At 39.3% G+C, this 25,917-nt stretch overlaps 1 protein-coding gene across 1 annotated transcript in view; it reads left to right on the forward strand.

The window, feature by feature from the left end:
* tm9sf2 (transmembrane 9 superfamily member 2) overlaps positions 1–25,917 on the forward strand; it is a 56,945-nt gene that overhangs the window by 19,472 nt on the left and 11,556 nt on the right. Inside the window, exons 5-15 of the mRNA XM_059970497.1 lie at positions 957–1,086; positions 3,056–3,177; positions 4,054–4,165; positions 7,382–7,458; positions 18,449–18,557; positions 19,583–19,715; positions 20,003–20,122; positions 21,168–21,225; positions 22,119–22,278; positions 24,042–24,193; positions 24,466–24,577. Of these exons, the coding sequence (XP_059826480.1) occupies positions 957–1,086; positions 3,056–3,177; positions 4,054–4,165; positions 7,382–7,458; positions 18,449–18,557; positions 19,583–19,715; positions 20,003–20,122; positions 21,168–21,225; positions 22,119–22,278; positions 24,042–24,193; positions 24,466–24,577 (1,285 nt within the window). The remainder of the gene's footprint in view (positions 1–956; positions 1,087–3,055; positions 3,178–4,053; positions 4,166–7,381; positions 7,459–18,448; positions 18,558–19,582; positions 19,716–20,002; positions 20,123–21,167; positions 21,226–22,118; positions 22,279–24,041; positions 24,194–24,465; positions 24,578–25,917) is intronic.

Here is a 25,917-nt window from a genome sequence, read left to right on the forward strand (position 1 = left end):
CTAACTCCCGAACTCCAATCTTCACTCTGCACTAATTCTCAACTAGCAGTATTATAAAGAAACTGCTGGCAATGACCTTTTAAACTTTAAGCATTAAATAAAACTTCATCCTTCAACTAAACTGCGTCATAACATTAAATCACGCAGTGGCATGAAGTCAACATGGCAAATCCAGCCACGAACTGCCCCTCCTCACAGGGAGGGGGTCCTTCTTTTATACCCTGTTAAAAAAAAAATGGCCTCTACTGGCGGGAAAATGACGTCACTCCACCATCATAAGACCATTACCTCAAGTCCAGTATAGCTTCAACACCAGTCACATGACAAGTACACCACTGTCACGTGTCACGGGTACGTAACATGACCGAGAGGTGATCTTGGGTTCCAACTGAGTCTGAACCACTGTCTTAAAGGGAAAAGTAAGAAGACAAAAGTAGACAATACATTCAGTGACTGAAACAATTAAACATTTATGCAATTTGAAATGATGAAAGAGATTATCGTGAAAAACACAAATGTCATTGTTGAAAATATTTTTTTTAGATGATAAGTCTTCTCTAAACAAAATGACATTGTTTAAGAGGCAAGTGTGACCTGTGTGCATGCAATTCTCACATAAGTCTAGAAATCAAGCAGATACAAAAGAAAGACAGGCAGCCAAAGGATCCCTCCAAAACCATTTTTTTCCATGCAAGAACTGTTGGGAAAGGAAACGATGGGAAGCAATGTAGAAAGGAAGTAAGTCCATTCTTTCCTACGAGTTGGGTCCTGTTGTTCCTAAGAACATAAGAGAATTGCTGGTAAAATTATGGAAATATTTAACAGAAGAATAATCAAACAACAAAATAATTTGTTTTAATACTGCAGGTGAATATGTAAACAAATGTTTACAGGTGTCTGTTTATTGATACACATAATGGACAATTTATATCAATATGCATAATTTACCTTTGTAGGATCATTGATAATATGCCTGTTACATGGTGTTATGATGTGGAAGAAGGGCAGAAGTTCTGTAATCCAGGATTTCCTATTGGTTGCTATGTAACAAAGGTTGGCCGCCCAAAAGATGCTTGTATCATTAACGTAAGTTTGCCCATATATTGAATATTTGAAAGCTGACCTTAATATCATTTTAGTACTAATTCTTGATCAAAGAATAAAGCACAGTATAGTTTAGTACACAAGTGTACAGCAGAGATCGAAGCTGTCCATCACCTACACTTGTATTTCCTTGAAAACCAAAATAAGTGCTTGGGGAAAATATTATAAAAATTCCTTAAACATAAAACTAACTTCTCGAATCTGCCTGCATTAATGCAGATCATAATATATCACTAATTTGAAATCTGCTTTATTTTTTGATTTTAATTTACTAAAAGCAATGATATAGGAAATGTTTCTGTAAAGTTTGGCACATTCAAAATTTAGTCTGCTGTTGAAAGAAGAGGAGAGTGAAGTAGATGAAAGCTTAGACCTGTCTTGTTTCTGCAGACTGTGCATGTGAACAAGAATTAGGAATTTTAATTTAAGGGTCAAAGCCAAATTTTTGTTTCCCAGCTGCTATGAATTAGACTTAACAGTCGGCTGTGCATAAATTGGACCTAGAGTTCTCTTGGTCCAATTTAAGTGCAGCTATCAATTTTCAACTGTCAGATTTAGTTTCTGATACCTTTTGAATAGCAGATAATTCCTACCTTGCATTTATTCTATTTGGACCACTTCTTAGGTTTGCGATTGGGATCTAGCAACAGGAGCTAAGGGTCAGTTTTGTCTTCTATGTGTTAAAGCTAGTGGTCATATCAAGGGGAGTTGAGTATAGGAGTAAAGAGGTCCTTCTGCAGTTGTACAGGGCCCTGGTGAGACCACACTTGGAGAATTGTGTTCAGTTTTGGTCTCCAAATTTGAGGAAGGACATTCTTGCTATTGAGGGAGTGCAGCGTAGGTTCACGAGGTTGATTCCCAGGATGGCGGGACTGTCATATGTTGAAAGATTGGAGCGACTGGGCTTGTATACACTGGAATTTAGAAGGATGTGAGGGGATCTGATTGAAACATATAAGATTATTAAGGGATTAGACACGCTGGAGGCAGGAAACATGTCCCCGATGCTGGGGAGTCCAGAACCAGAGGCCACAGTTTAAGAATAAGGGGTAGGCCTTTTAGAACAGAGTTGAGGAAAAGCTTTTTCACCCAGAGAGTTATGGATCTATGGAATGCTCTGCCTCAGAAGGCAGTGGAGGCCAATTCTCTAGATGTTTTCAAGGAAGAGTTAGATAGATCTCTTAAAGATAGCGGACTCAAGGGATATGGGGAGAAGGCAGGAACGGGGTACTGATTGTGGATGATCAGCCATGATCACGTTGAATGGCGGTACTGGCTCAAAGGGCCAAAAGGCCTACTCCTGCATCTATTGTCTATTGTCATATTAAAAGATTTCATGTATATGTTTATATTAGAAGGAGATATACCTTTTTTCTCCACAGATGCATTTATTTTTATAAAACTACTATTTAATGGTGTGATATTTAAATTTGTGTTTACTTGTTATGACAGAGGGGGAGATAATTTGGCTCATTAGGTTCATGTCAGCAGAATGTTCCCAGCAGTACCATTCTCCTTATTTTGTTTTCCTATCACTCTGCAACTTACTTTCCCACATACCTATCAATTACCTCTGCAATTCTTTTGCCACTTACCTACACTAACAGGTAACTAACAGCTATCAGCTTGTCTTTGGGTGTGAGGGAAAATTCATGGTCAGGGGAGATAGTGCAAGCTCCACACAGCATCTGAGGTTAGGATTGAATCTGGGCCTGTGGAACTGCAAGGAAGCAGCAGTAAGTTCTGCACTATTATGCTAGCATTGTAATTATTGGTTTGCTGTTGAAATTTAGAAACTATTTTTAATTAAATGACAGAGGTAAGGCACTTAGATACTTGTATATTTTTTTCAAGAGACCTAAATTCTAACAAACTGAAAACATGCAGTTAGATAAGTTGTGTTACCAGGTATAATTAATTATATGATTTACTCTTTACCTCCATTGTATAGACTTCCTTCAATGCGAAGGACACTTACTATATCTTCAATCATGTGGATATCACAATATATTACCACAGTGAAGCTGAGAAATCTGGATCAAGACTTGTGGCTGCTAAACTCGAGCCAAAAAGGTATGCAGATTTTTAAAGATAAGCCTAATGCTGGATGATGTCAGACTATCTTGAACATGTTAATTATCGTGCATTTGAGTGCTTGAAAATTTCCAAAATAAATTCCTTTGTATTTCTAATGGAAAATCCCTGTGCTGAACTTATCAGTGATAGCCTTTTCAGGGGAGATGTGGGCAGAAAAATATTTTATGCTGGGTTTTGTTTACCTCTGCCTTTCAAGTTCAGGGACTTTAGGGATCTCCCAATGAGATAGCACTTTGAAATTATAGCAAGGATCTTAGCCAGCAACTTTGAAAGCTTCAAGTTTACCCTGAAAATATGGTGTCTGCTCATAAAATACATTTAACCACTATTATCTAAACCTTTATTTTCATTGTGAATTCTGTTCTCTAAGTTCATGGAAACTATATATGGATAACCTCTCAGTATACTTCTGAACTCAATGACTCACCATTGAGTCACTGAGCCCAGATAATGGATATAAGTGTATCACTCCAGCTTTACACTGCCACAGACCCATTTGTCTGAAGGAAGTTGCCACCCTTCTTTATAAGCTTCCCAGTGATGTCTGGGGCTGTTGGGAAGGGACTTTGAGCAATATAGGATTTGTGGGAGAGCTGAGGAAACAGGCTTTGGAATCATTGGGTGCTGAGACCACAGGGATAGTGTCGATGTTGGTTTGGATCAGACACATTTATTCCAGAATGCAATTATGATCTGTTTTTTGTTATCTTTGTAAGTTACTCGACTTTTAAAAGTAACAGGATAGAAAATTAGTTGCTAATTATTATAATTTATTTAACTTTTTGAATTTAGTATTCATAGTAAGAAATTGCTCATTTTTAATTACTGATCCATAATTTTGTTTCTCAACAGCTTCAAGAATGCACAGACCGATAAACCAGAATGTGCAGGACCACCCTTGGGCATCCCTAACGAACTTAAAGGGAAAATTAGTATTGCTTATACCTATTCTGTTAAATATGTTGTAAGTAAATCTTTGTTACATTGTTAATTCCCATAAAGGTATGCATTACGGCAGAAAACTAAGGTAAATTCTGATCTGAATTTGGATGAGAGGTGGTTAGAAATACATTTGTGTTGCCCATTTCTCTGAAATGAAAGAACAAGTGGGGAAAGATTGGAAAAGCACCTAGAGAAAGAGGCCAGAAAATTCTCAAAGAGTGCAAAATTATCCAACTGCTGTACAGAATTTCTTTCCAGAAGAGTGTGAAGGAGGAACAAGAATTGAAATTTGGAGATGATTATGTAGAGGAACAAAGTTAAAGGGAAGGCAGACCCTAGATGTTCCCTTGCGAAATAAAAACTAAAATATAAAAAGATAATCCACCATCTAGTTGTTTGGAAATCCTGATGTTTGGCCTGTAACTCTTTAGTTCAGAATGTGAGGCATAGATGCCAGAGTGCAAGATACATTTGTGATCAGAGGCAGTTGTCAGGATATGTTGTTGCAGTCAAAACTTGGATTCAGTGTGCTAGGAGACAGAATTGTAGGTAGATTTGCGGTTGGAGCCGGAGTCCCCTGTTCCCCTTAAACTCAAACAGTTCACTTGAAAATTTATTACTGTGTAATATGTAAAAAGAAAAATGAAATAAATGTCTCAGAGTAGTAATAAGGGTAATACCCAATACTTCAGAAAATCTTCTACCACTGAACCTAATGGATTATCAGAGTTTTACTCAAAATTATCACTTTTAAGAAACAACTTTTTTTTAAAAGCTCCTCTATGGGCACTGACTGTGCTTCTCACTGTCTCAGTAAAGTAGACAACATATTCAAAAACTCTTCTTACCCTGGACATTCTCTGTCATCCCCCCTCTCATCAGACAAAAGATGCAAAAGCATGTATCACCAGGCTCAAGGACAGATTCTTTCCTGCTGTAATAAGACCATTAAACTTGCCCTGAGTATGTAAAATAGGCTCTTAACCTCTTATCTACTTCTTTCTATGGTCTTGCACATTATTATCTGTCTGCACTGCATTTTCTTTGTAAATGTGACACTTTATTTTGCATTCCGCCATCGTTTTCCTTTGTTCTACCTTAATGCACTGTTATAAATAAGTGATCTACAGGGACAATGTAAGACAATGTTTTCACTGTAACTCTGTACAGGTGAAATTAATAAACCAATTTAATTTACCAGTTTATCAATTTAACCATCTGATCCTTGTTCACTAATCCAGGAATCAAGTGTCCTGATATAATGAGTGCATGGCATTCTTAAGTCTGACCTTGGCTGTGAAAATCTGTATGTTTTAACAATACATACAAAATGCTGTAGGAACTTAGTAAGTCAGGCAACATCTAGCACAGGTTCCCAACCTGGAATCCACAGACTCCTTGTTTATTGGTCAGGGTCCATGGCATAAAAAAGGTTGGGAACCCCTGAATGGAGAAGAATAAGCAGTTGACATTTCAGGCAGTACTGAAATGTTAAAACATGGAAAAAACATCACAAACTCTCACACCCTTCAGGAGGGTGAACCCATGGAAAGCATCAGCCCTGGTACCTGGACGAGTATTAATTTAAAATTTAAATTCCTTGGTGTTATCACTTCAGAGGATCTGCCCTGGGCCCAGCACATAAGTGCCAATTATGAAGAAAGCACAGCAGCACCTCCACTTACTTCGAAGTTTGCAAAGATTCAGCATTACATCCATACCTTCCCTCCTCACCCTTTCCCTGTTTAATCCCTCCCCACTCCCTTTCCCTTCTCTCCCTTCCCACCCTCCTTCCTTCCCTACCTGCTGCCACCACCTCCTTCCCCCACCACCCCTCCCCCCACAACCCTCAGCCCCCTCTCCCTCTGCCCCCAGCTCCCCTTTGTCTGTCCTTCCCTCCCCTTTCTCTCTCTTTTTGTGCTGTTTGTTGTCTTCTGCATTCTGGTTGTCAGCCCTGTTGGTGCAGTCTTTCATTGATTCTGTTATGGGTTTTGGATTTATTAAGAATGTCTGCAAGAAAATGAATTTCTAGGTTGAATATGGTGACATATATATTCTTTGATAATAAATTTACTTTGAACTTTGTTTATTCCCCTCTATAGAAGTTGCCTGACCTGCTGAGTTCCTCCAGCATTTTGTGTGTGTCAGATTTCCAGAATCTCCAGAAACTCTTGCATTTATGTTTTTGCATAACTTTTTAATGCCTTGTAACCAAAATGCATATTCCCTGATGCTAATTTGCAGCTGTTGGAAAATCTGCAGTGGCAGTATGACAGTAATGTGCACTCTACATTTTATTTCCATTCTAAGCCAATTTGCATATTACAATGACAACAGGGTAATTGGTGTAAAATCCGCAGTGTTGAATGGCAATCTTCAAGTTTGCTGTGTCTGACCTGGTTGATTTTTGATTGAGACTTAATCCCATGATCTGCAGTTTGTCTGATAATTATTAAATGATTTGTGTCAATTTTGATTTGTTATCTTTTAGATGCCATTTCATTCTCAGCTAATGAATTATTTTTTACCACTGTGATCACTATGTAAATGTAAAAAGTGCAACAATTATCACTTCATACAAACTACAGCCAAGTGATATTTTTTGTAGTGTTCACTGAGTTTTCAAAACAGCACCCTAGATGTTTTGCTTTTTACCTGAGACCTCTGAAAAGTGCTTTTCCATACTGAACTTAAACATAAGCCAAGATATTTGCATTTCTTGATTGAGCCTACAATCTTTGGCGGGGATGAAAATCTGCTGCCAGCTAAACCTCTGGCATTGTATGAAGTTATGCAAATATCATTCAGTAGGGTTTCACTGAACTTGTACCATAAATTTCACAGTACCTTGAAGGCTATGCAATGCATCAATTCCATGCTGGGTCTTGGTGGGGAACCTGCACCCATGTTGTTACTGCACCACTGACTTGGTATCTTTTTAACTAAATACCATGCGTATCTAAAGAACAAAGCAAATTAAAGGAAAAGAAAATTGCAGTATTGTCAGTAGGCTAATTGAAATTCCCTTCAGTTCGACTTCCCTGTCTTTTGAAGGAGCTGCTTTTCCAGTTAAAGCAAAACTTTGTCAAGAAGTCATGATGTAAATTGATGAATAAATTATGCTGGATTTCATTACCAGATAACATCTTGATAAATGATTTTTCATCTCATTATGTTGAGAATTGATTTGTTTTTCCAAGTATCAACAGGTTTTCCACCATCTTATTTCTCCTTCCAGACATCACCGATTAAATGGGCATCAAGATGGGATTACATTCTAGAATCTATGCCTCATACAAACATACAGTGGTTTAGGTAAGGAGCCATCTCAACCTTTATTGTACATCTTGAAATGTTTGCACTCAGTTTGTCACAGAATTTCAGTCATAAGAAATGTGTGATTTAGTTAGAACCGAGGTAAGTTTTGTAGTGTTATCTGTTGACGTTAATTGCAGAACAGAAAAACTGTTTCTGTGTGGTTTTTGTGGTGCTCTTATTAAGCTGCAGACACTGAAGCACAGATACTGGCTCTTCAGCCCAATAAGTCCATGCCGACCACGCTGCTCACCCATTTATTCTGTTAAGCTTTATGTCATACACACAGAAGAGGGAGATTAGGTGTGTCTTTTCTATGATTTATATGTGAGCAAACAATGTACTTCAGTAGATCTGAGGCCTGAATTTTTCTAAGAAGTCTGAGATTGAGGTTTTTGTGTTTATCTAAGTAATTGTAAGTAATAATCTCAAGGAGGAACTCCAGCTGGTTTTGTACCTCATTTTCCTTGGAACATTTATTGCCATGACTTTGAGCAACATGAACAAGTTGGGCTGCAGAGCCTGTTGTTGTGCTGGATAACACTGAGTCTATAGCTGTAAAGGTGGTCATTTGGTGTTCCAACCTCCCACCAGACCCAAGATACTTTAGAACCGTTGTACTAAAAATTCCAAATGATTTTATCCTCAAGATCCCAGATCACAACTAAGAAAAAGAATGGCTTCTGGTAAATCAAAGGAAATTTGCACCTTCATCACAGACTAGATAGCATGTACCTGTAGAGAAAAAAATTAACACATTGCATCCACTTTTAACTGACTACAGTAGTTGTGTTAAATATAAAGCAGTCTCTTCATTGTCTGATCCAGAATCAACATAAGCAATTGCAATGTAATAACTTTTTTAAAAAGACCATAGTGCTGCACTGAGCTGTGCTAAAAGTGTGCTGCTTGTCCGTGTCTTGTGCCATTCTCAGCCACTACATCAGTAGCTTTGCATAAATGGTTTAGATAGTTTAGTACAATCTGTACAGGTAGTCCCCGAGTTACGAACGTCCTGCTTACGGACAACTCGTACTTACGAACTGAGGAAGGAGAACGCCGTCTGCCATTTTAAGTCGGATCGTGACGCCGTACGCCATTTTAAGTCGTTGTCGTTGACACTATGTTGAGTGTTTAACTTTGTATTTGGCTTAAATTTTTCTCAGTAAGATTCACCCTGACCCTGGCCCCCTCCCCCATTCCAGTCAGTGAGATCAGCACCGGGCTCAAGAATGGAGGTTCGATCCGACTCCCATACCATCTGTGCCGGGTTGATGTCGAGCTCGCAACTCAACCTCGCAAAAAAAAACACTGCCACCTCCAGTTTAAAATACCCACGTGGAATATTGTGGAGGATCAAATACCTAAACCCAGCACAGCCCCCACTTGTCCCATTTAGCCTGTCTCAATGCGATGGTCCTTAGGACCCAGCGGACCTCGGGAGCCGGCACAGGTTGGGACCCTTCGCCCGCAGTGTTTCTGTTCCATTGATGGGAAGCAATCGCAATTGAAAATAAAGTGGAAATAATAAAGCTTTTGGAAAGAGATGAAACACCATCTGTCATTGGAAGAGTGTTAGGCTACAGTCGGTCAACGATTGGAATAATTTTAAAGGATAACTGATAAAGTGAGAATAATGGAGCATATGAAACGCCCTGCCCCGCTGAAAGCTACAATTATTACTAAGCAACACAGTGGTTTAATTATTGGAATACATATGTTTTATATGCATGGAAAGGTAAAATATATACTATATATTAAGACAAACGTTTGATGAACTGACGCTAAATAATACCGGATGTACTTGTTCCGACTTACGTACAAATCTGGCCTAAAGACGGTCTCAGGAACGGAACTCATACGTAACCCGGGGGACTGCCTGTATTCCTATGTTCTTGCTACTCTAAGAAAATAATTTGGGAAAATAAAGGGAATCTTGTTGGGTGGTCAGAAAATTTAAAAGTGCAGTTTTTGTTCCTCAGTAGAGGGAAAATGGGATTAACCTACATAGGTGAAAAGGTCAGCAGGAACATGATGATCACCCATTAAGTTCTTTGTAACACACAAAAAATGCCAGAAGAACTTAAAAAGTCAAGCAGTACCTTTGAAGTGAAATATACTATGAACATTTCAGGTGGAGACCCTTTGTAAAGACTGGAAAAGAAAGGGGCAAAAATCAAAATAAGAAGTTGGGGGGTGAGAGGAAGGAATACAAACTGGAAGGTGATGGTGAGACCAGATAAGGGGGAAAGTGGGTGGATGAGAGAGGGATGATAAAATAAGAAGCTGGGAGGTAGTCTAAAGGAGAGGGCAATAGACCATGGAAGAAAGGGAAGGAAGAAGGCAACCAGAGAGAGGTGATTGGGAAGTGAGAAGGGGTGATAGGGAAACCAGATTGGGGAATGAAAAAAATGAGAAGTTGGGGAGGGATGGGGGGTTGGGCGAGAGAATAATTACCAGAAGTTAGAGAAATCGATGTTCATGCTCTCAGGTTGGAGGCTACACAGATGCAATATGAAGTGTTGCTCCTCTAACCTGTGCTTGGTCACGGACAGACATGTCTTGACCCGATAAGTTGACTTGCACCTTTTGCATCTGCAGATGCTGCTGGACTTGTGTTCTGTTTTGTTTTTTAAACCCAGGATTTGCAGTCAGAGTCAGATTTATTATCATTGACACACGATGTAAAATTCATTGTTTTGCAGTAGCAGTTCAGTGCACAAATAATAAATTACAAAAATAAATAGTGTCAAAAAAGGAATAAAGAGGTGGTGTTCATGGACTCTTAACAAGTCTGATGGCGGAGGGAAAGAAGCTGTTCCTAAATCACTGAGTGTGTCGCTTCAGGCTCCTGTACCACTTCCCTGACGGTAGTGCTAAGAAGAGGGCAAGTCACTGATGCTGAAGGTCCTTAATGGGTGCTGTCTTCTTGAGGCACCACCTCTTAAAGATGTCCTTCACGATGGGGAGGATTGTGCTGTGCATAAAGCTTGCTGAGTCTACAACCCTCTGTAGCCTCTTACCATCCTGTGCATTGGAGGCTCCATACCTGGTCGTGATATAGTCAGTCAGGATGTTCTCCATCAGACATCGAGAGAAATTGTTAAGAGTCTTGAGTGACTTGCCAAATCTCCTCAAACTCCTAATGAAGTAGAGGCACCGATTTGCCTATTTTTGATTGTATCAGTGCGTTGATCCTCTGACATATTGACACCCAGGAACTCGTGTAACAGCACGAGGACATTGTATTCTGCACCAATTCAAATTAGATGTTATATCCAAGAGGGAGCATAGTTAAAAGACTAACAGGCAGCAATTTAAAACTGATGCATAGAAACTTCTGGCAGAGTAGTGAATCTCTGGGATTTTCTACCCCAAAAGATTATGGAGGTTAAATCATTAAAGTATTTAAATAGGAAAGTAATACCCTGGTTTAAGACCATGCATTATTTCATTAATTCAGTTATGCTGTTTGTTATTGTATTTTCTGCAGATTTTCTCAAAATGCAACAAGTTCCTTTAAATACAATTGAGTATTTCATTTTTGCTGTTTAAAATAAAGAATTAGTTGATGAAGTTAGGCTTGTTAAATTGGCCAGTAGAATTTGTCTTGGGAACATTCTAGCGAGAGCGTGGGAAAAAAGAATGGGGAGCCATTTTCTCGAAAGAGCACAAGGTTGAAGAAGGGGAAAGAAGGAAAATGGAAATGGACAACAAACATAGCAGAAGGATAGATACTGATTTTGGAAAATCCTCATGCAGACAATGATTTTATAGAAAATGTACAAATGTACATTATGGAAAATGGAGTAACTTTTAGTTAGCTGGTTAGCACATGACCTTGGAGAAAGTTTGATGCCTTTTCCTTGGACGTTGCCTGAATATTTTTTCCCCTGGGATGGGTTCTTCAATGCAAAACTGTTTCAGTACTGTGAGTAAACAAAGTGAAGCAAACTGGATTGATTACACAATAATGTGCACCGAAGATTGCGTGCATGTTATAGACTAATATATGATGGGCCGTTTTCTTTATTTAGTATTACTTCAAAATATTTTGTAGATATAATTTCAATCTAAGATACACAAAATGCTGGTAGAACACAGCAGGCCAGGCAGCATCTATAGGGAGAAGCGCTGTCGACATTTCGGGCCGTTCGGTCTCCCTATAGATGCTGCCTGGCCTGCTGTGTTCACCAGCATTTTGTGTGTGTTGTTGTTTGAATTTCCAGCTTCTGCAGATTTCCTCGTGTTTGCTCAATCTAAGATTATATTGGTTTGAGTTAAATTTTTTGTTTCTTGGTGAACAGTAAATTTGTACGGGTAGTCAGTATTCATACAAGTAATTGCCTTTGTTCTCCTTTAGAAGGAACATTCATACTTTTATGTATGTATATACCCAAATCATAGATGCCCTAGACATGCTTATTTATTGGAAATGGCTTTTTCATCGTTATTCACATGCATTGTTGAATTATATTGCTGTTGGCTTGTAATCACAGTAATAGCTAACTCGTAAGCATACGGTGAGAGGGTTACAGGAGTTAGATATATATTTGAAGGATCAGAGATTCAAGGACTAAAGGGAACTTCTCAGAAGAGGAGAGAAGGTCTGAGACAATTCATCCAAAATCATTGAAGGGCCATATGGCTTCCTCCTACTATTTCTTTATGTCCTCATGATCTTGACAGCCTTTCATTTGCAAAGGAGAACCTGCGTCGGGTCTCACCAATATATAAAAGGCCACACCGGGAGCACCGGACACAGTATACCACACCAGCCAACTCACAGGTGAAGTGTGACCCGACGCAGACTGGGAGACCGTTTCGCTGAACACCTACGCTCGGTCCGCCAGAGAAAGCAGGATCTCCCAGTGGCCACACATTTTAATTCCACGTCCCATTCCCATTCTGATATGTCTATCCATGGCGTCCTCTACTGTCAAAATACATCCAAACTCAGGTTGGAGGAACAACACCTTATATACCGGCTGGGTAGCCTCCAACCTGATGGCATGAACATTGACTTCTCTAACTTCCGTAAATGCCTCTCCTCCCCTTCTTACCCCATCCCTGACATATTTAGTTGTTTGCCTGTTCTCCATCTCCCTCTGGTGCTTCCCCACCCCCCCACCTTCTTTCTCCCAAGGCCTGCCATCCCATGATCTTTTCCCTTCTCCAGCTCTGTATCACTTTCGCTAATCACCTTTCCAGCTCTTAGCTTCATCCCACCCCCTCCGGTCTTCTCCTATCATTTCGTATTTCCCCCTTTCCCCCCCCCCCCCACTACTTTCAAATCTCTTACTATATTTCCTTTCGGTTAGTCCTGACGAAGGGTCTTGGCCTGAAACTTCGACAGTGCTTCTCCTTCTGGATGCTGCCTGGCCTGCTGTGTTCCACCAGCACTTGGTGTGTGTTGTTTGAATTTCCAGCATCTGCAAATTTCCTCATGTTTGCTAAGTGAGTTATAATTGACTTATCACTATATTCATGCGAGGAAAATATGCGCTGTGTGTTTAATATTAAATTTGTTAGATAAACACTTTTAGAAACGAAATAGAGTGTATTAGCCACTTACAAGTGACTTATAGTTGACTTATCACCTATAATATAGGTCCTATATTCCCGTCGTGATTAATACCCCCCGCCCCCCCCATCGGCAAGAATATTGTCAATATTAAACCGGTCCGCGGTGCAAAAAAGTTGGTGACCCCTGAACTGCAGCACAGAAACCGGACCATAGTCTTCCATACCCCTACCATCCATGTACCCATCCAAACTACTCTTAAACGTTTATTTCAAAATCACATCCACCACTTGTGCTGGCAGCTCGTTCTATATTCTCAGCACCCTCTGGGTGAAGAAGTTTCCCTTCATGTTTCCCTTGAGCATTATACCTTTCACCTTTAACCCATGACCTCTGGTTGTAGTCTTACCCAACTTCAGTGGAAAAAGCCTGCATGTGTTTACCCTATCTATAGTTTTGTATACCTGGATCAAATTTCCTTTCAGTCTTCTACATACTAAGGAATAAGGTTCATCTTTCCTTATAACTCAGGTCCTTCAGTTGTGGCAAAATCCTTGTAAATTTTCTCTGTACTCTTTCAATCTTATTTATATCTTTCCTGTAGGTAGGTGACCAAAACTGCACACAATACTCCAAATTAGGCCTCACCAATATCTTATACAACTTCATCATAACATTCCAACCTCTGTACTCAGTACTTTGATAAAAGGCCAATGTGGCAAAAGCTTTCTTTACAACCCTATCTAACTCTCTCCTTTCTGTTGCTGACTGGTTCAGAATGATTTGGCTGGCAATTAATTGCAATGATCAACATAAAGCAGACTAGTGTTGTCAGGTGAGTTGGTCTACAACTCGCTGTTAAAAACATCACATTTGAGTCTCAGCTAACTTTCTAAACATGCCAGTGTCTCTAGTTTTGGCAAAAGTGTGCAGGAGAGGATGTGGAGAGATAAAAGAGTGCTGGATGACCTGTTAACAGAGTTTAGTATGGCTTATTTATTTATTGAGATACAATGCTGGATAGACCCTTCAAACCGCGCCACCCAGCAACCACCGATTTACCCTAGCCTAATCACAGGACAATTTACGTTGACTAATAAACCTACCAATCAGCACATCTTTGGACTGTGGGAGGAAACAGGAGCACCCAGAGGAAATCCACGCAGTCACAGTAAGAACATACAAACTTCTTACAGACAAAGGTGGGAATGTCTGTGACTATATCACATTTCTTTACACTGGTATGGAATAGTGGTCAGTAAGGGCAGAAATGAGTTCATTTGTGCAAACCCAACTGGTAAGGTCAGCAAGTGAACTCTGATCACATTAACCCTACACTGTGTGCTACTGATAATTTTATACTATTGGCATTGATATTCAAAGTTGCAAAACTTGAAAGGCCTGATGTTTAGAGTTATGAAGGTCATCTTATTGAGGAGTGCTTCCAGCTTATGAATTGTAAATGTCAGATGCTGAATTAGTTAATCTGGCATTTCCTGACAGCTTAGATCTGTTAAACATGTTATCCTCACAACTTTGCTTGTTGAAAATCTTTATTTGTATGATTGTAAAATCAATTGTTTTTTAATACTTTATCATTTTTGTCAGAAGTAATCTTCATGTTCTCATTTATCTTGAATTTGCTAAAGATTTTTAAGAAATTTTATCTTTATAAAAGGGTTATGTAAATCTTGCTAAGATTACCAAAACATTAATACATGTAATAAACACAAAATACTAGAGGAACTCAGAAGGTCAAGCAGCATCTGCGGAGTTTCAGGGAGACAGTCACCCTAAAAGTTAGGAGACAGGTAACTGGGTGACTGTCAGGAGAGGGAAGGGGAATAGACAGAAAGAGCAGAGCACCCCTGTGGCTTTTCTCATCAACAATAAGTATACCGTTTTGGATACTGTTGGTGGGGAAGACCTACCAGGGACAAGTTGTAGTGGTCGCGTCTTTGGCACCGAGACTGGACCCTCAGCTCAGAAAGGAAGGAGGGAAAAGAGGAGAGCAGTAGTGATAAGGGATCTATCACTATGATCTATCAATGTGTATATTTCAACGCTAGGAGTATTAGGAATAAATTGGATGAATTTGGAGCATGGATCAGTACGTGGAACTACGATGTGGCCGGAAGAAACTTGGCTGGAGGAAGGGCAGGGTTGGCTGATGCAGGTACGAGGGTTTAGGTGTTTTAAAAGGAATAGGATGGGAGGTAGAAAAGTGGAGGACTAGCATTACTGGTCAGGGATAGTATTACGGCTATAGGAAGGGAGGACACTGCAGAGGAAGTGTCCACTGAGTCAGTGTGGGTGGAAGTCAGAAATAGGAAGGGATCAATCATTGTGCTGGGAGTAGTCTATAGGCCCCCAAATAGCCCTCAGGACACAGAGGAGCAAATAAGCAGGCCGATTTTAGAATGGTGCAGGAAATACAGGGTTGTAGTTATGGGTGATTTCAACTTTCTTCATAATGCCTGGCACCTCCTGATTGCAAGGGGGATAGATGGGGCTGAATTTGTCAGTTGTATTCACGAAGGATTCCTGACACAGTATGTGAACTGGCCAACAAGAGGAGAGGCCATACTGGATCTAGTTCTGGTTAATGAACCTGGTCAGGTGGCAGACCTCTTGGTGGGGGAGCATTTTGGTGAGAGTGACCACAACTCCCTTAGCTTCAGCATAGTTATGGAAAAACAGACAAAATGGGAAAGTGCTTAACTAGGGAAGGGCTAGTTATGAAGGGACGAGGTAGGAACTAGCAAGAGTAACTTGGAAACGGATGTTCAAGGGTGAAAGCACAGAAGTAATGTGGAGGAAGTTTAGGGACCACTTGTGCTGGGTTTAGGGTAGGTTTGTCCCACTGAAACAAAGATAAAATGGTAGGAAAAGGGAACCATGGCTGACGAAACATGTGAGGTAGCTCGTCAAGAGAAAGAAGGAAGCATATTTTAGATATAAGAAGCAGGAAGGGCTAATGAAAAATATAAGGTAGCCAGGAAGGAGCTTAAGAAAGGACTTAGGAGAGCTCAAAGGAGGCATGAGAAGATCTTGGCATGTAGGATTGAGGAGAACCCCAAGGCATTCTATGTGAATGTGAAGAACAGAAAGATGACAAGAATGAAGGTGGGGCCACTAAAGGATATAAAGAAGGCAACATGTGCCTGGAGGTGGAGGAGGTTGGGGAGGTCCTAAATGAATACTTTGCTTCAGTATTCACAAGTGAAAAGGACCTTGATTAGGGTGAGGTTGAAATAGAACAGGCCTGTGTGCTGGACAATGTGGAGATTAAGGAAGAAGTGTTGGATCTTCTTAAAAACATCGATAAGTCCCCAGGGCCAGATATGATATACCCCAGGTTGCTGCGGGAAATGAGAGAAGAGATCGCTATGATCTTTGAATCCTCTTTGGCTGCAGGGGAGGTGCCAGAGGATTGAAGAATGGCAGGTCATAGGGAGAATCCTGGGAACTATAGACTGGTGAGTCTTATGTCACTGGTCTGCAAACTGTTGGAAAGGATTCTTAAGAATAGGATCTGTGAGCATTTGGAGAAGTACAGCCTACTCAAGGATAGTCAACGTGGCTTTGTGAAGGGAAGGTCGTGCCCCCCGAGCCTAATTGAGTTTTTTGAAAAGGTAAGAAAAGAAATTGTGAGGGTAGGGTGGTAGATGTGGTCTGCATGGATTTTAGCAAGGCATTTGACAAGGTCCCCCATGAGAGACTCATCCAGAAAGTTATGAGGCATGGGATCAGTGGAACCTTGGCTGTTTGGATAAAAAAATTGGCTTACAGGAAGAAAGCAGAAGGTAGTAGTGGAAGGAAAGTATTCTTCCTGGAGGTTGGTGACTAGTGGAGTGCCACAAGGATCTGTTCTGGGACTCCTGTTCTCTGTGATTTTTATAAATGACCTGGATGAAGAGGCGGAAGGATGGGTGAGTAAGTTTACGGTTAATACGAAGATTGGAGGAGTTGTGGATGGAGCTTTAGGTTGTCGAAGGTTACAAGAGGATATAGACAGGATGCAGAGTTGGGCAGAAAAGTGGCAGATAGAGTTCAATCTGGATAAGTGTGAGGTGATGCATTTTGGAAGAATAAACCAGAAGGCTGAGTACAGGGTTAATAGTTGGTTACTTCAGAGTGTGGATGAACAGAGGGACCTTGGGGTTCAAATCCATACATCCCTCAAGGTCGCTGCACAGGTTGATAGGATAGTTAAGAAGGCTTATGGGATGCTAGGCTTCATTAATATGGGGATTAAGTTCAAGAGTAGAGAGGTCATGTTGCAACTCTACAAATCTCTGGTGAGACCACACTTAGAGTATTGTGTTCAGTTCTGTTCACCTCATTATAGGAAGGATGTGGAAGCTATGGAGAGAGTGCAGAGGAGATTTACCAGGATGTTGCCTGGATTGGAAAACAAGTCTTATGAGGCAAGGTTAGCAGAGCTGGGACTTTTTTCTTTGGAACGTAGAAGGATAAGAGGGGACTTGATAGAGGTCTACAAGATTATGAGAGGCATAGATAGGGTGGATAGACAGTACCTGTTTCCCAGGGAATGAATAGCAAACACCAGAGGGCATATGTACAAAGTTAAGGGAGGGAAGTTTAACGGAGACATCAGGGGTAAGTTTTTTACACAGAGGGTTGTGAGTGCCTGGAATGACTTGCCAGGGATGGTGGTGGAGGTTAAAGCATTAGGGGTATTTAAGAGCCTCTTGGACAGGCACATGGATGAAAGAAAAATAGAGGGTTACGGGGTAGTGTGGGTTTAGTACTTTTTTTAAGGAATATGTGGGTCGGCACTACATCGAGGGCCGAAGGGCTTGTACTGTGCTGTAGTATTCTAGTGTCTAGAGAGGATTAAACTATGCAAATACAAACGTAAAACAATAATAATACATAAATAAGCAATAAATATTGAGAACATGAGATGAACAGACTTTGGAAGTGAGTCTGCAGGCTATGGGAACATTTCAATGATGTAGTGAAGTTATACCCTGTGGTTCAAGAGCCTGATTGTTGAGGAGTAATACTAATGGTGGTGTGAGTCCTGAGGCTCCTGTAACACTTTCCTGATGGCAGCAATGAGAAGATAGCATGTTCTGGGTAATGGGGGTCCCTGTTTTCCTGCAACATTTCGTGTAGCTGTGCTCAATGGTGGGGGGCGGCAGGGCTTTACCCATGATGGACTGGGCTGTATCCACTACTCTTTGTAGGATTTTCCATTCAAAGCTGTGATGCAACCACTCAATATACTTTCCACTACACATCTATAGAAATCTGTTAAAAGTTTTAGATGTCATGCCGGATCTTCGCAAACTCTTAAGTAGAGACGCTGTCATGCTTTCTTCGTAATTGCGCTTACATGCTGGGCCCAGAGCGAATGCTGAGCTGTAGTACTGAATAGCCAGTGAGATGTCAATGTTTTTGATTCAAAATAAACAACTTTTATATTTTGTTTTGCAGCATAATGAATTCTTTGGTAATTGTCCTGTTCCTTTCTGGTATGGTTGCCATGATCATGCTTCGTACCTTGCACAAGGACATAGCAAGATACAATCAAGTTGATTCAACTGTGAGTGCTGCATTTGATGTTTATTGGGTACTTCACGACACCTTAACAGGAAGGGCTGTCACAAAATACTTGATAATACACCAATCATTGGTTAATGTTTGTTTTTGAGGCACTGACGTAGCCTTGGGGAAAGGATGAACTGCTCTGTTGAGATGAGCAAAGATAAGGAAGCATCATCACTTTTCCTGCCAAGTCACATATCAGTGTGTCTTAGAGTAACAAAATAACTCCTTCCTCATGATATGGTCAACATCTTGAAAGTGCACACATTCTGCCCTGGTTGTATGGACATAATCACCAAGGAGTTTAATCACCATCCCTATAAGGACAGTAGAATGTGGGTAATAAAGGAAGCCCTGCCAGTGTTACCCACACTGAATATTTCTGCAGTTTTATGGGATAGAGTTGTGAAAGGATACTCCCTGATTTGACCCCTATATGATTGACAGTATACTCCATTGTTCTGGATTCCCCTCGAGTATGCAAAGTTCATCTGCAGTCATTCTGCTTGTTGTGATTCAAATAATCTGACAGCCTTCTAAACTTAAAGAAATAAATCAAAGTTGAGTTTATTGTCATATGCTCAAATACATCAAAGACAATGTGTAAATAACACTCACAAGAAAAATATAAATTAAAAACAACTTTTGCAAGAAAGAACTCAGTTCCAACAACACGCCAGTCCATTTTAGTGCAAAGTGATCAAAATAACAAATACTGATGCAGACTGTCCCCAGTTATCCTGTTTAAAATTCCTTTCTGTCTCTCTATCTCTCTGGCTCTCTCTCCTTGTTGGTTTGAATACTTGTGAATGCAGGTTGGCAATGTGGAAAATGCTGGTCATATTCTTTTAGCTGATTGTATAGAAGTTGTACAGTCATGGGGCTCTAAGCAGATACTACTGTTGCACATCGAGGTGCCTATTTACCTCCTCTGTAAACTTGGGCTTGACATTAAATATGCATTTGGATCTTACTGACATTATATTGAATATACTTCACCCTTTTCAATTTTTTTATAACCAGGAAGATGCTCAGGAAGAATTTGGATGGAAATTGGTCCATGGTGACGTCTTCAGACCACCTCGGAAAGGAATGCTATTGTCTGTTTTTCTGGGTTCTGGTGCTCAAATTTTTATAATGCTGTTTGTTACTCTGTGTAGGTATTTGATGATATTCTCTATAATTCCATGAGCTAAAACTCAATTGATTTTTATTTGCAAATGAGAAGCAAGTTAAGTCAGAGAACTGAAAGCTGCATAATGCTGCAATTTTGCATAGTAAGTTTCATGGATAAGTTTACACAGTGATTTGACTTTTAAGTCAATTAAAAAATTTTTGTCATTGGATTCCAAGTGGTTCTCAATGTATTTGTTATCCAGCTTACAGTAGGTCTATGCTTTCTATTAAATAATTGTTTATTTAATTTTTTTTTATATTCCCTAGTTTTCGCGTGCATGGGATTTTTATCTCCCGCAAATAGAGGAGGCTTGATGACTTGTGCTGTTGTCTTGTGGGTACTGCTTGGGACCCCAGCAGGCTATGTAGCTGCCAGGTTTTACAAGTGTAAGTAAAAGAAATTTAAGCTGACAGGATTTCTATTCATTAGTTTCAATTATCATCACCCTTTGGCACACAGTGAAGTTGCAAAATATGCTCTTATCAATAATCATTCAAATACTTATCTTGTGTGTTTTAGTTTGATTGCTATTGTTTCCTGTTTTTATGTACCATAGGTCCAACTGTCTGTTTTCAGGCTTTTGTCAATGTTATTGATCTGTATTGATCTGGCTGAATTTCCTACCCCTCCCCCCACGATCCCACATTTTCCTTCCTTTTGCTGTAGGCTGGACTCAGACCCGTACATCGAGGCAGAACAGCTAAGATCACATTTGACACATGCAGGATGCTGATTCTAAAACCACAAAATGCCCTCCTGCTGTAAAATGTAAAACTATGTCAATATATAAGAATCATACACCACAAAGAAAGGCCATTTGGCCCTTCAGTATATTTCAGTATTTTTATTCAACCTTTTTGCAATACTTTTGTTTAAAAAAAAAAGACACAAAATCCAACTACAGGGCTTTCTGGGTTATGATTGACTCGACTTGTGGAATTCAACATTGCATAAATTTTCCCATGTATTTTTAAAGCATTTTTCATGAAAACAGTAAAATGTTTTATGGTATTTATACTAACTGGGTGAAGGTTACATAGTCCACTAGTCTAATTATTGATAGTCTTAGGGTGACTATTCAATGAAGTGAATGTATTATAATGTTTGCATAGAGCAGTACAATATGAGTAACTATAGAAAGTAGTTATTTCTGACTCAGAAATTATCTAATGGACAGTTCTCAGGGACACAACCCTTGTGCAACCTGGGAACAGCCTCTCTCCTAGTTGGATAAAGCTTCTGCAATCTTCAGCTATATTTTATCAAATTAAAATTAAGTAGAGAAATTAAGATGGGTAGTAATAATTTGTGACTAATTATTACCATTGGTAAAACATTAGTTTTAATGTTTTTATCTACTATAGAATTGTATTTCCAATTTGTTTTCCCAAGACCGATAAAACAATCATACTTAATTTTGTTTCTTTGTAGCATTTGGTGGCGAAAAATGGAAAACAAATGTATTATTGACTTCTTTTCTATGTCCAGGGTAAGTTACTCTGCTTATTTGAAGATTTATTCTGTAGTTCTAATGTTATGCATCCCCATGAAGTGGAGTGAGGGGACGGGTGAATACTAAATGCTAATCAGGAAAAACATATGCATGGCGAGAGAGTTTTGAAGAAGTAATTGTAAGGGTCGGAAGAGATTAAGAAGATAGGAAGCACATAGTTCATTGAGCAACTATATAGGTAGCACAATATTATAAAAGTGTGGTAAGTAAACAGACTTTAAATCTTGGAACTTGGATATTGGATGTTGAAATGAATCCCTCATGAGATAAGGCATTGGGGGTTAGTAAAGATAGTGATGGATGAGCAGAACACTTCATCCTTGCAACTTGATATTCTAATCCAAACAAAAAGGTCCTATTACATTAGAATTGCACATTTTATGGTGGTAAAATAAGCATGTAGAAATGTGAGCAATTTGATGGCTACCATCTGCGCTGAATCTTATGTAGAACAGGAGTAGGAAAAATGAACAAAAACTTGGGTATTTTGCTCAAGAGCAATGCATGCATTATTTTAATCCAAGGTTTATTTTCAGGTTTTAAAGTAAAATCCTTGAAACTGTTTCACTTTTTTCACAAGTTCATCAAAACAGAATTTAATTTGTGCGTGATAGTGGGAAGATATAGTGGAAAATACACGTGTTAAATCCATTGCATTTTGGTGGGATGTATGAATTTCTGAGCCAATAATGTTTTTAATCAGAGATTTATGTAGAGAAATTGCATTCAGAAATCTTAATTCATTACTAATAAAAGATCAACTCGAGTGTGTGCCTATCAACCCACACAGGCACCTGGCTTTCCTAGACAACAGGGTTTGTCAGGGAATATTGCAACTTACTGGCAAATGTGTATTTTTTTCTCCCTAGAATTGTCTTTGCTGATTTCTTCCTCATGAACCTAATACTTTGGGGAGAAGGATCTTCAGCTGCAATTCCTTTTGGTACACTGGTTGCTGTTCTGGCATTGTGGTTTGGTATTTCAGTGCCTTTGACCTTTATTGGTGCTTATTTTGGCTTCAAGAAACATGTAAGTTTCATTGTTTTCTTTCTGGGGAGATATTTTTGCTGAATATGGGTAAAATAAAGCTATAATTTACTCAAAGTTTAAACATATTTGTGTGGTGCTTAAACCTTTTATCTATTTGGCCTGTCCTTTCCCTTTGTGTGCCACATACCAATGTGTTAAGGTTGTCCAACAGTACTTACCATTATGTAGCAAATTTACTGCAGCAAAAAATATTTCTAAGGTTCTTCATAGGAGCATTGTCGAAGAGTAAGGTGAAAATGGTAAAAGGTAGAACAACTTTTCTGTGGCTTAGCGCTTTGATTTGCTTTATTATAACTTCTTCAGTGGTACATTTTGAATAAATGTCCGGGTATTCCTCTCCACGCTGTGATGATTTATAGTGCAATTTACATCACTTTAAGAAAGTCTGGTCACTGACACTGCTGTCTGTTGGGAATTTGACAATAATGTATTGTCTTGTAATACTACTGTGACACTAATTTCCTTTGGGATCAATAAAGTATTTATCTTGTCTGCTGTGTCACAAACAATACAATAGTAATGCCACATAAAGTACTTCCTTGCTGTCAGGGAATATCTGGAAAACATGAAAGCCACTACAGAAAGCAAGTCTTTTGTTCTGGAAACTTTCAATGCATGGATGTTTATCTTTATGGCAGTTGAGATTTCTCATTTACTTTATGATTAAATGACTGGAGTGGTTGGTTTGCCTCCCTGTTCCTAACCCACAGTCATGGGTAGTTTTATTTTACGCACCCTGGGATTTCTATCCTGTTAAGGAATCAGTTTGAATTTCTGATGGGAAAAGCTGTTCCCTTCTTGGTACCCTTTGGAGCAGAGATTAGTCAGGTTGGAGGGAAATGAGTTTAAAACAAAAATTTCTGGAGCTACGAACGCTAATAACTTATTGATTACTCACACTTATTAGCCTTGTATGTAGTGCTGCACAGTAGGTGGGGTTCAGCTCCAGGAGGGAGAATTTAACAGTTAAGTGTCAGGGGCGTTTATTTTTAGGATGTTGACCCTTCCAAGTATAATAATCTATATGATGTTCCTATGGATGACTTCAGTATCTCAAGATAAGTTTTCATGAACAATAAATAAATTTTAACTATTCATCATAACGTGTACACATTGCAAAGATGCAGGAGGGTAAGTGAGAAGGAGAACATTATTCAACCAGTTTACCAGATTAATAGCATAATTTAATGTCCAGTTGTCTAGGTTCACATTCCATATGAAGTTGGTCATAACTGTTGCAACAACCAATTTATTTAAATAGAATAATCAGTGGTTTTCCAAGGTCTTATATAGAATGTGATATCCACCATCCCACATTTACTTCAGTTTATTGGAATCTATCTTTGGAGGCTGTGGCAGGAACAGATTAATGGACTCACTTTTAAGGACTCTGTAACTCAAGTTCTCCATGTCACTTATTACTTATTTAGTATTATTATTTTGTTTTATAATTTCTATATTTGTGCATTTTGTCTTTTCCACTCTGTCTCCATCTTTGTATATAGTTTTTCACTGATGCTATTGTGTTTCTATTGCGAATGCTTGCAAGAAAATGAATCTCAGAGTAGCATATGATGACATTCAGAAGATGTACATTGATAATAAATTTACTTTGAACTTTAATCATGGTGCTATGGTGCTACTGTGAATACCATAATGATTGTTGATTGTGTTAAGAATATTGTTCAGCTCTGTTTTGGGTGTTTGCAGTTCAACAACATTGAATGTGGTTCCTCTTACAGACAATAGAGCATCCTGTTCATATTAACCAGATTCCACGCCAGATCCCTGACCAATCATTCTATACAAAGGCTCTGCCTGGAATTGTTATGGGCGGCATACTGCCATTTGGATGCATCTTCATTCAGCTGTTCTTCATTCTCAACAGCATATGGTGAGTCCCATTTGGCACTGTAGTTGTATTTAGAGAGATATTTCTGTAATAGCTACACTTGTTAAGACACCTCAGTCTTTAAAAGGAAAGCTAAAAAGTAACTTTGGTACTCATGGAAATAGAATTTGATGTTTGTGGATTCTGTTATATTTATCACGGAACTGATGTACCTTCTCCACAGTAGTTCAGGTTACTTGTGTTCAGTTAATGCAAATTTGCCCTCTAATGAACTGTATTTTCTTTTCCCGTTGCTAATTTCAGTGTTGTTGCAGGTCCCACCAGATGTATTACATGTTTGGTTTCCTGTTTTTGGTGTTTATTATTCTTGTCATCACTTGCTCTGAGGCAACTGTTCTTCTCTGTTATTTCCATCTATGTGCTGAGGTAGGTTCACAAGAAAGCTATGTTGTTTTGAGTTTTGTGGAACATTGTACTTTTATTGTGATATTCCCCAAAGCTGAATTATAAAAGTTTTACATCTTTGAGGTATTATGCAACATTTCTTTTTGAGAATCTTGGGGGAATATATGTGCCATACACAAAGTATGTAATAGCAATCCACCTTGGCTACATCAGTGTTACCTTCCACCCAGAAAAGATGGGCAGCAGATGCATGGTATACAGATTCCCCTCCAAGTCGCACACCGCTGCCTTGTAAGTATAACGCTGATTCTCCATCATTGGATCAAAATCTAGAAACTCCTTAACAACAGCAACAGGAATACCTTCACCAGAAGGACAATAAATCATAAAAACGAGATTCTGCAAATGCTGAAAGTCCAGAGCAACGTACATAAAATACTGGGGGAATTCAATATCTATGGAGGGGAATAAACGGTCAAGATTTGGGCTGATAACCCTCATTAGAAACGTCTGATTATTCCCCTTCACAAATGCTACCTGACCTGCTGAGTTTTGTGGGTGTTGCTCTAGAAGGACAGCATTGTGTTATGAAGCTGACCTACATTAGGGCTAGCATTAAATGCTGTCCTTGGAGATTCCCACATCCTATAAATAAAGATATTCTACATGTAGACTAACTGACTGAATGCTGCTTGCATTGTATCAAGGTCATATGTTTAAACCCAACAAATAATCAATGTTTATACTCCTTCCAAAACTCCACATTCCTAATTAGAGTCCTAAAGTTATGCAGCATAGAAACAAGCCAAACTCATCCATCCCTAGTGCCCAATCTAAGCTAGTCCCATTTACTAGCATTTGCCTATTAACATTCTAAACCTTACCAATCCATGTATCTGTCCAACTATCCTTTAAGTGTTATTATTGTACCTCCCTATGGCAACTCAGTCCACATCTTTTGTGTAAAAAAAAAAAAAATTATTTTGTTCCTAATACATATTTCCCCTTTCACCTTAAACCTGTGCCCTCTACTTCCTGATTTTCCAACCCTAGGAGAAAGACCTTATGCATTTCACCCTATCTCCATATGCCCCTCATGACTTTATAGAGGTCTAAATTTTGTACTAAATTGAGAAAGAGACAAAATAGGCAACTCTGCTAACTGCATCTGATGAGCAGCACAATGAGTGGAGCAATTCCTCACATCACCAAAGACCCAGGTTGAATCCTGATCAGAGGTGCTGTCTGTGTAGAGTTTGCACGTTCTGCCTCTGACTGCATGAGGTTCCTCTGGAAAAGTTATGCATGTCTGTAGGATAGTTGACTGCTGTAAATTGCCACTGGCATGTGTAGGTAAGAGG

This window comes from Hypanus sabinus, chromosome 5 (genome assembly GCF_030144855.1).
Source record: "Hypanus sabinus isolate sHypSab1 chromosome 5, sHypSab1.hap1, whole genome shotgun sequence".
In the NCBI taxonomy this organism is placed as follows: Eukaryota; Metazoa; Chordata; class Chondrichthyes; order Myliobatiformes; family Dasyatidae; genus Hypanus; species Hypanus sabinus.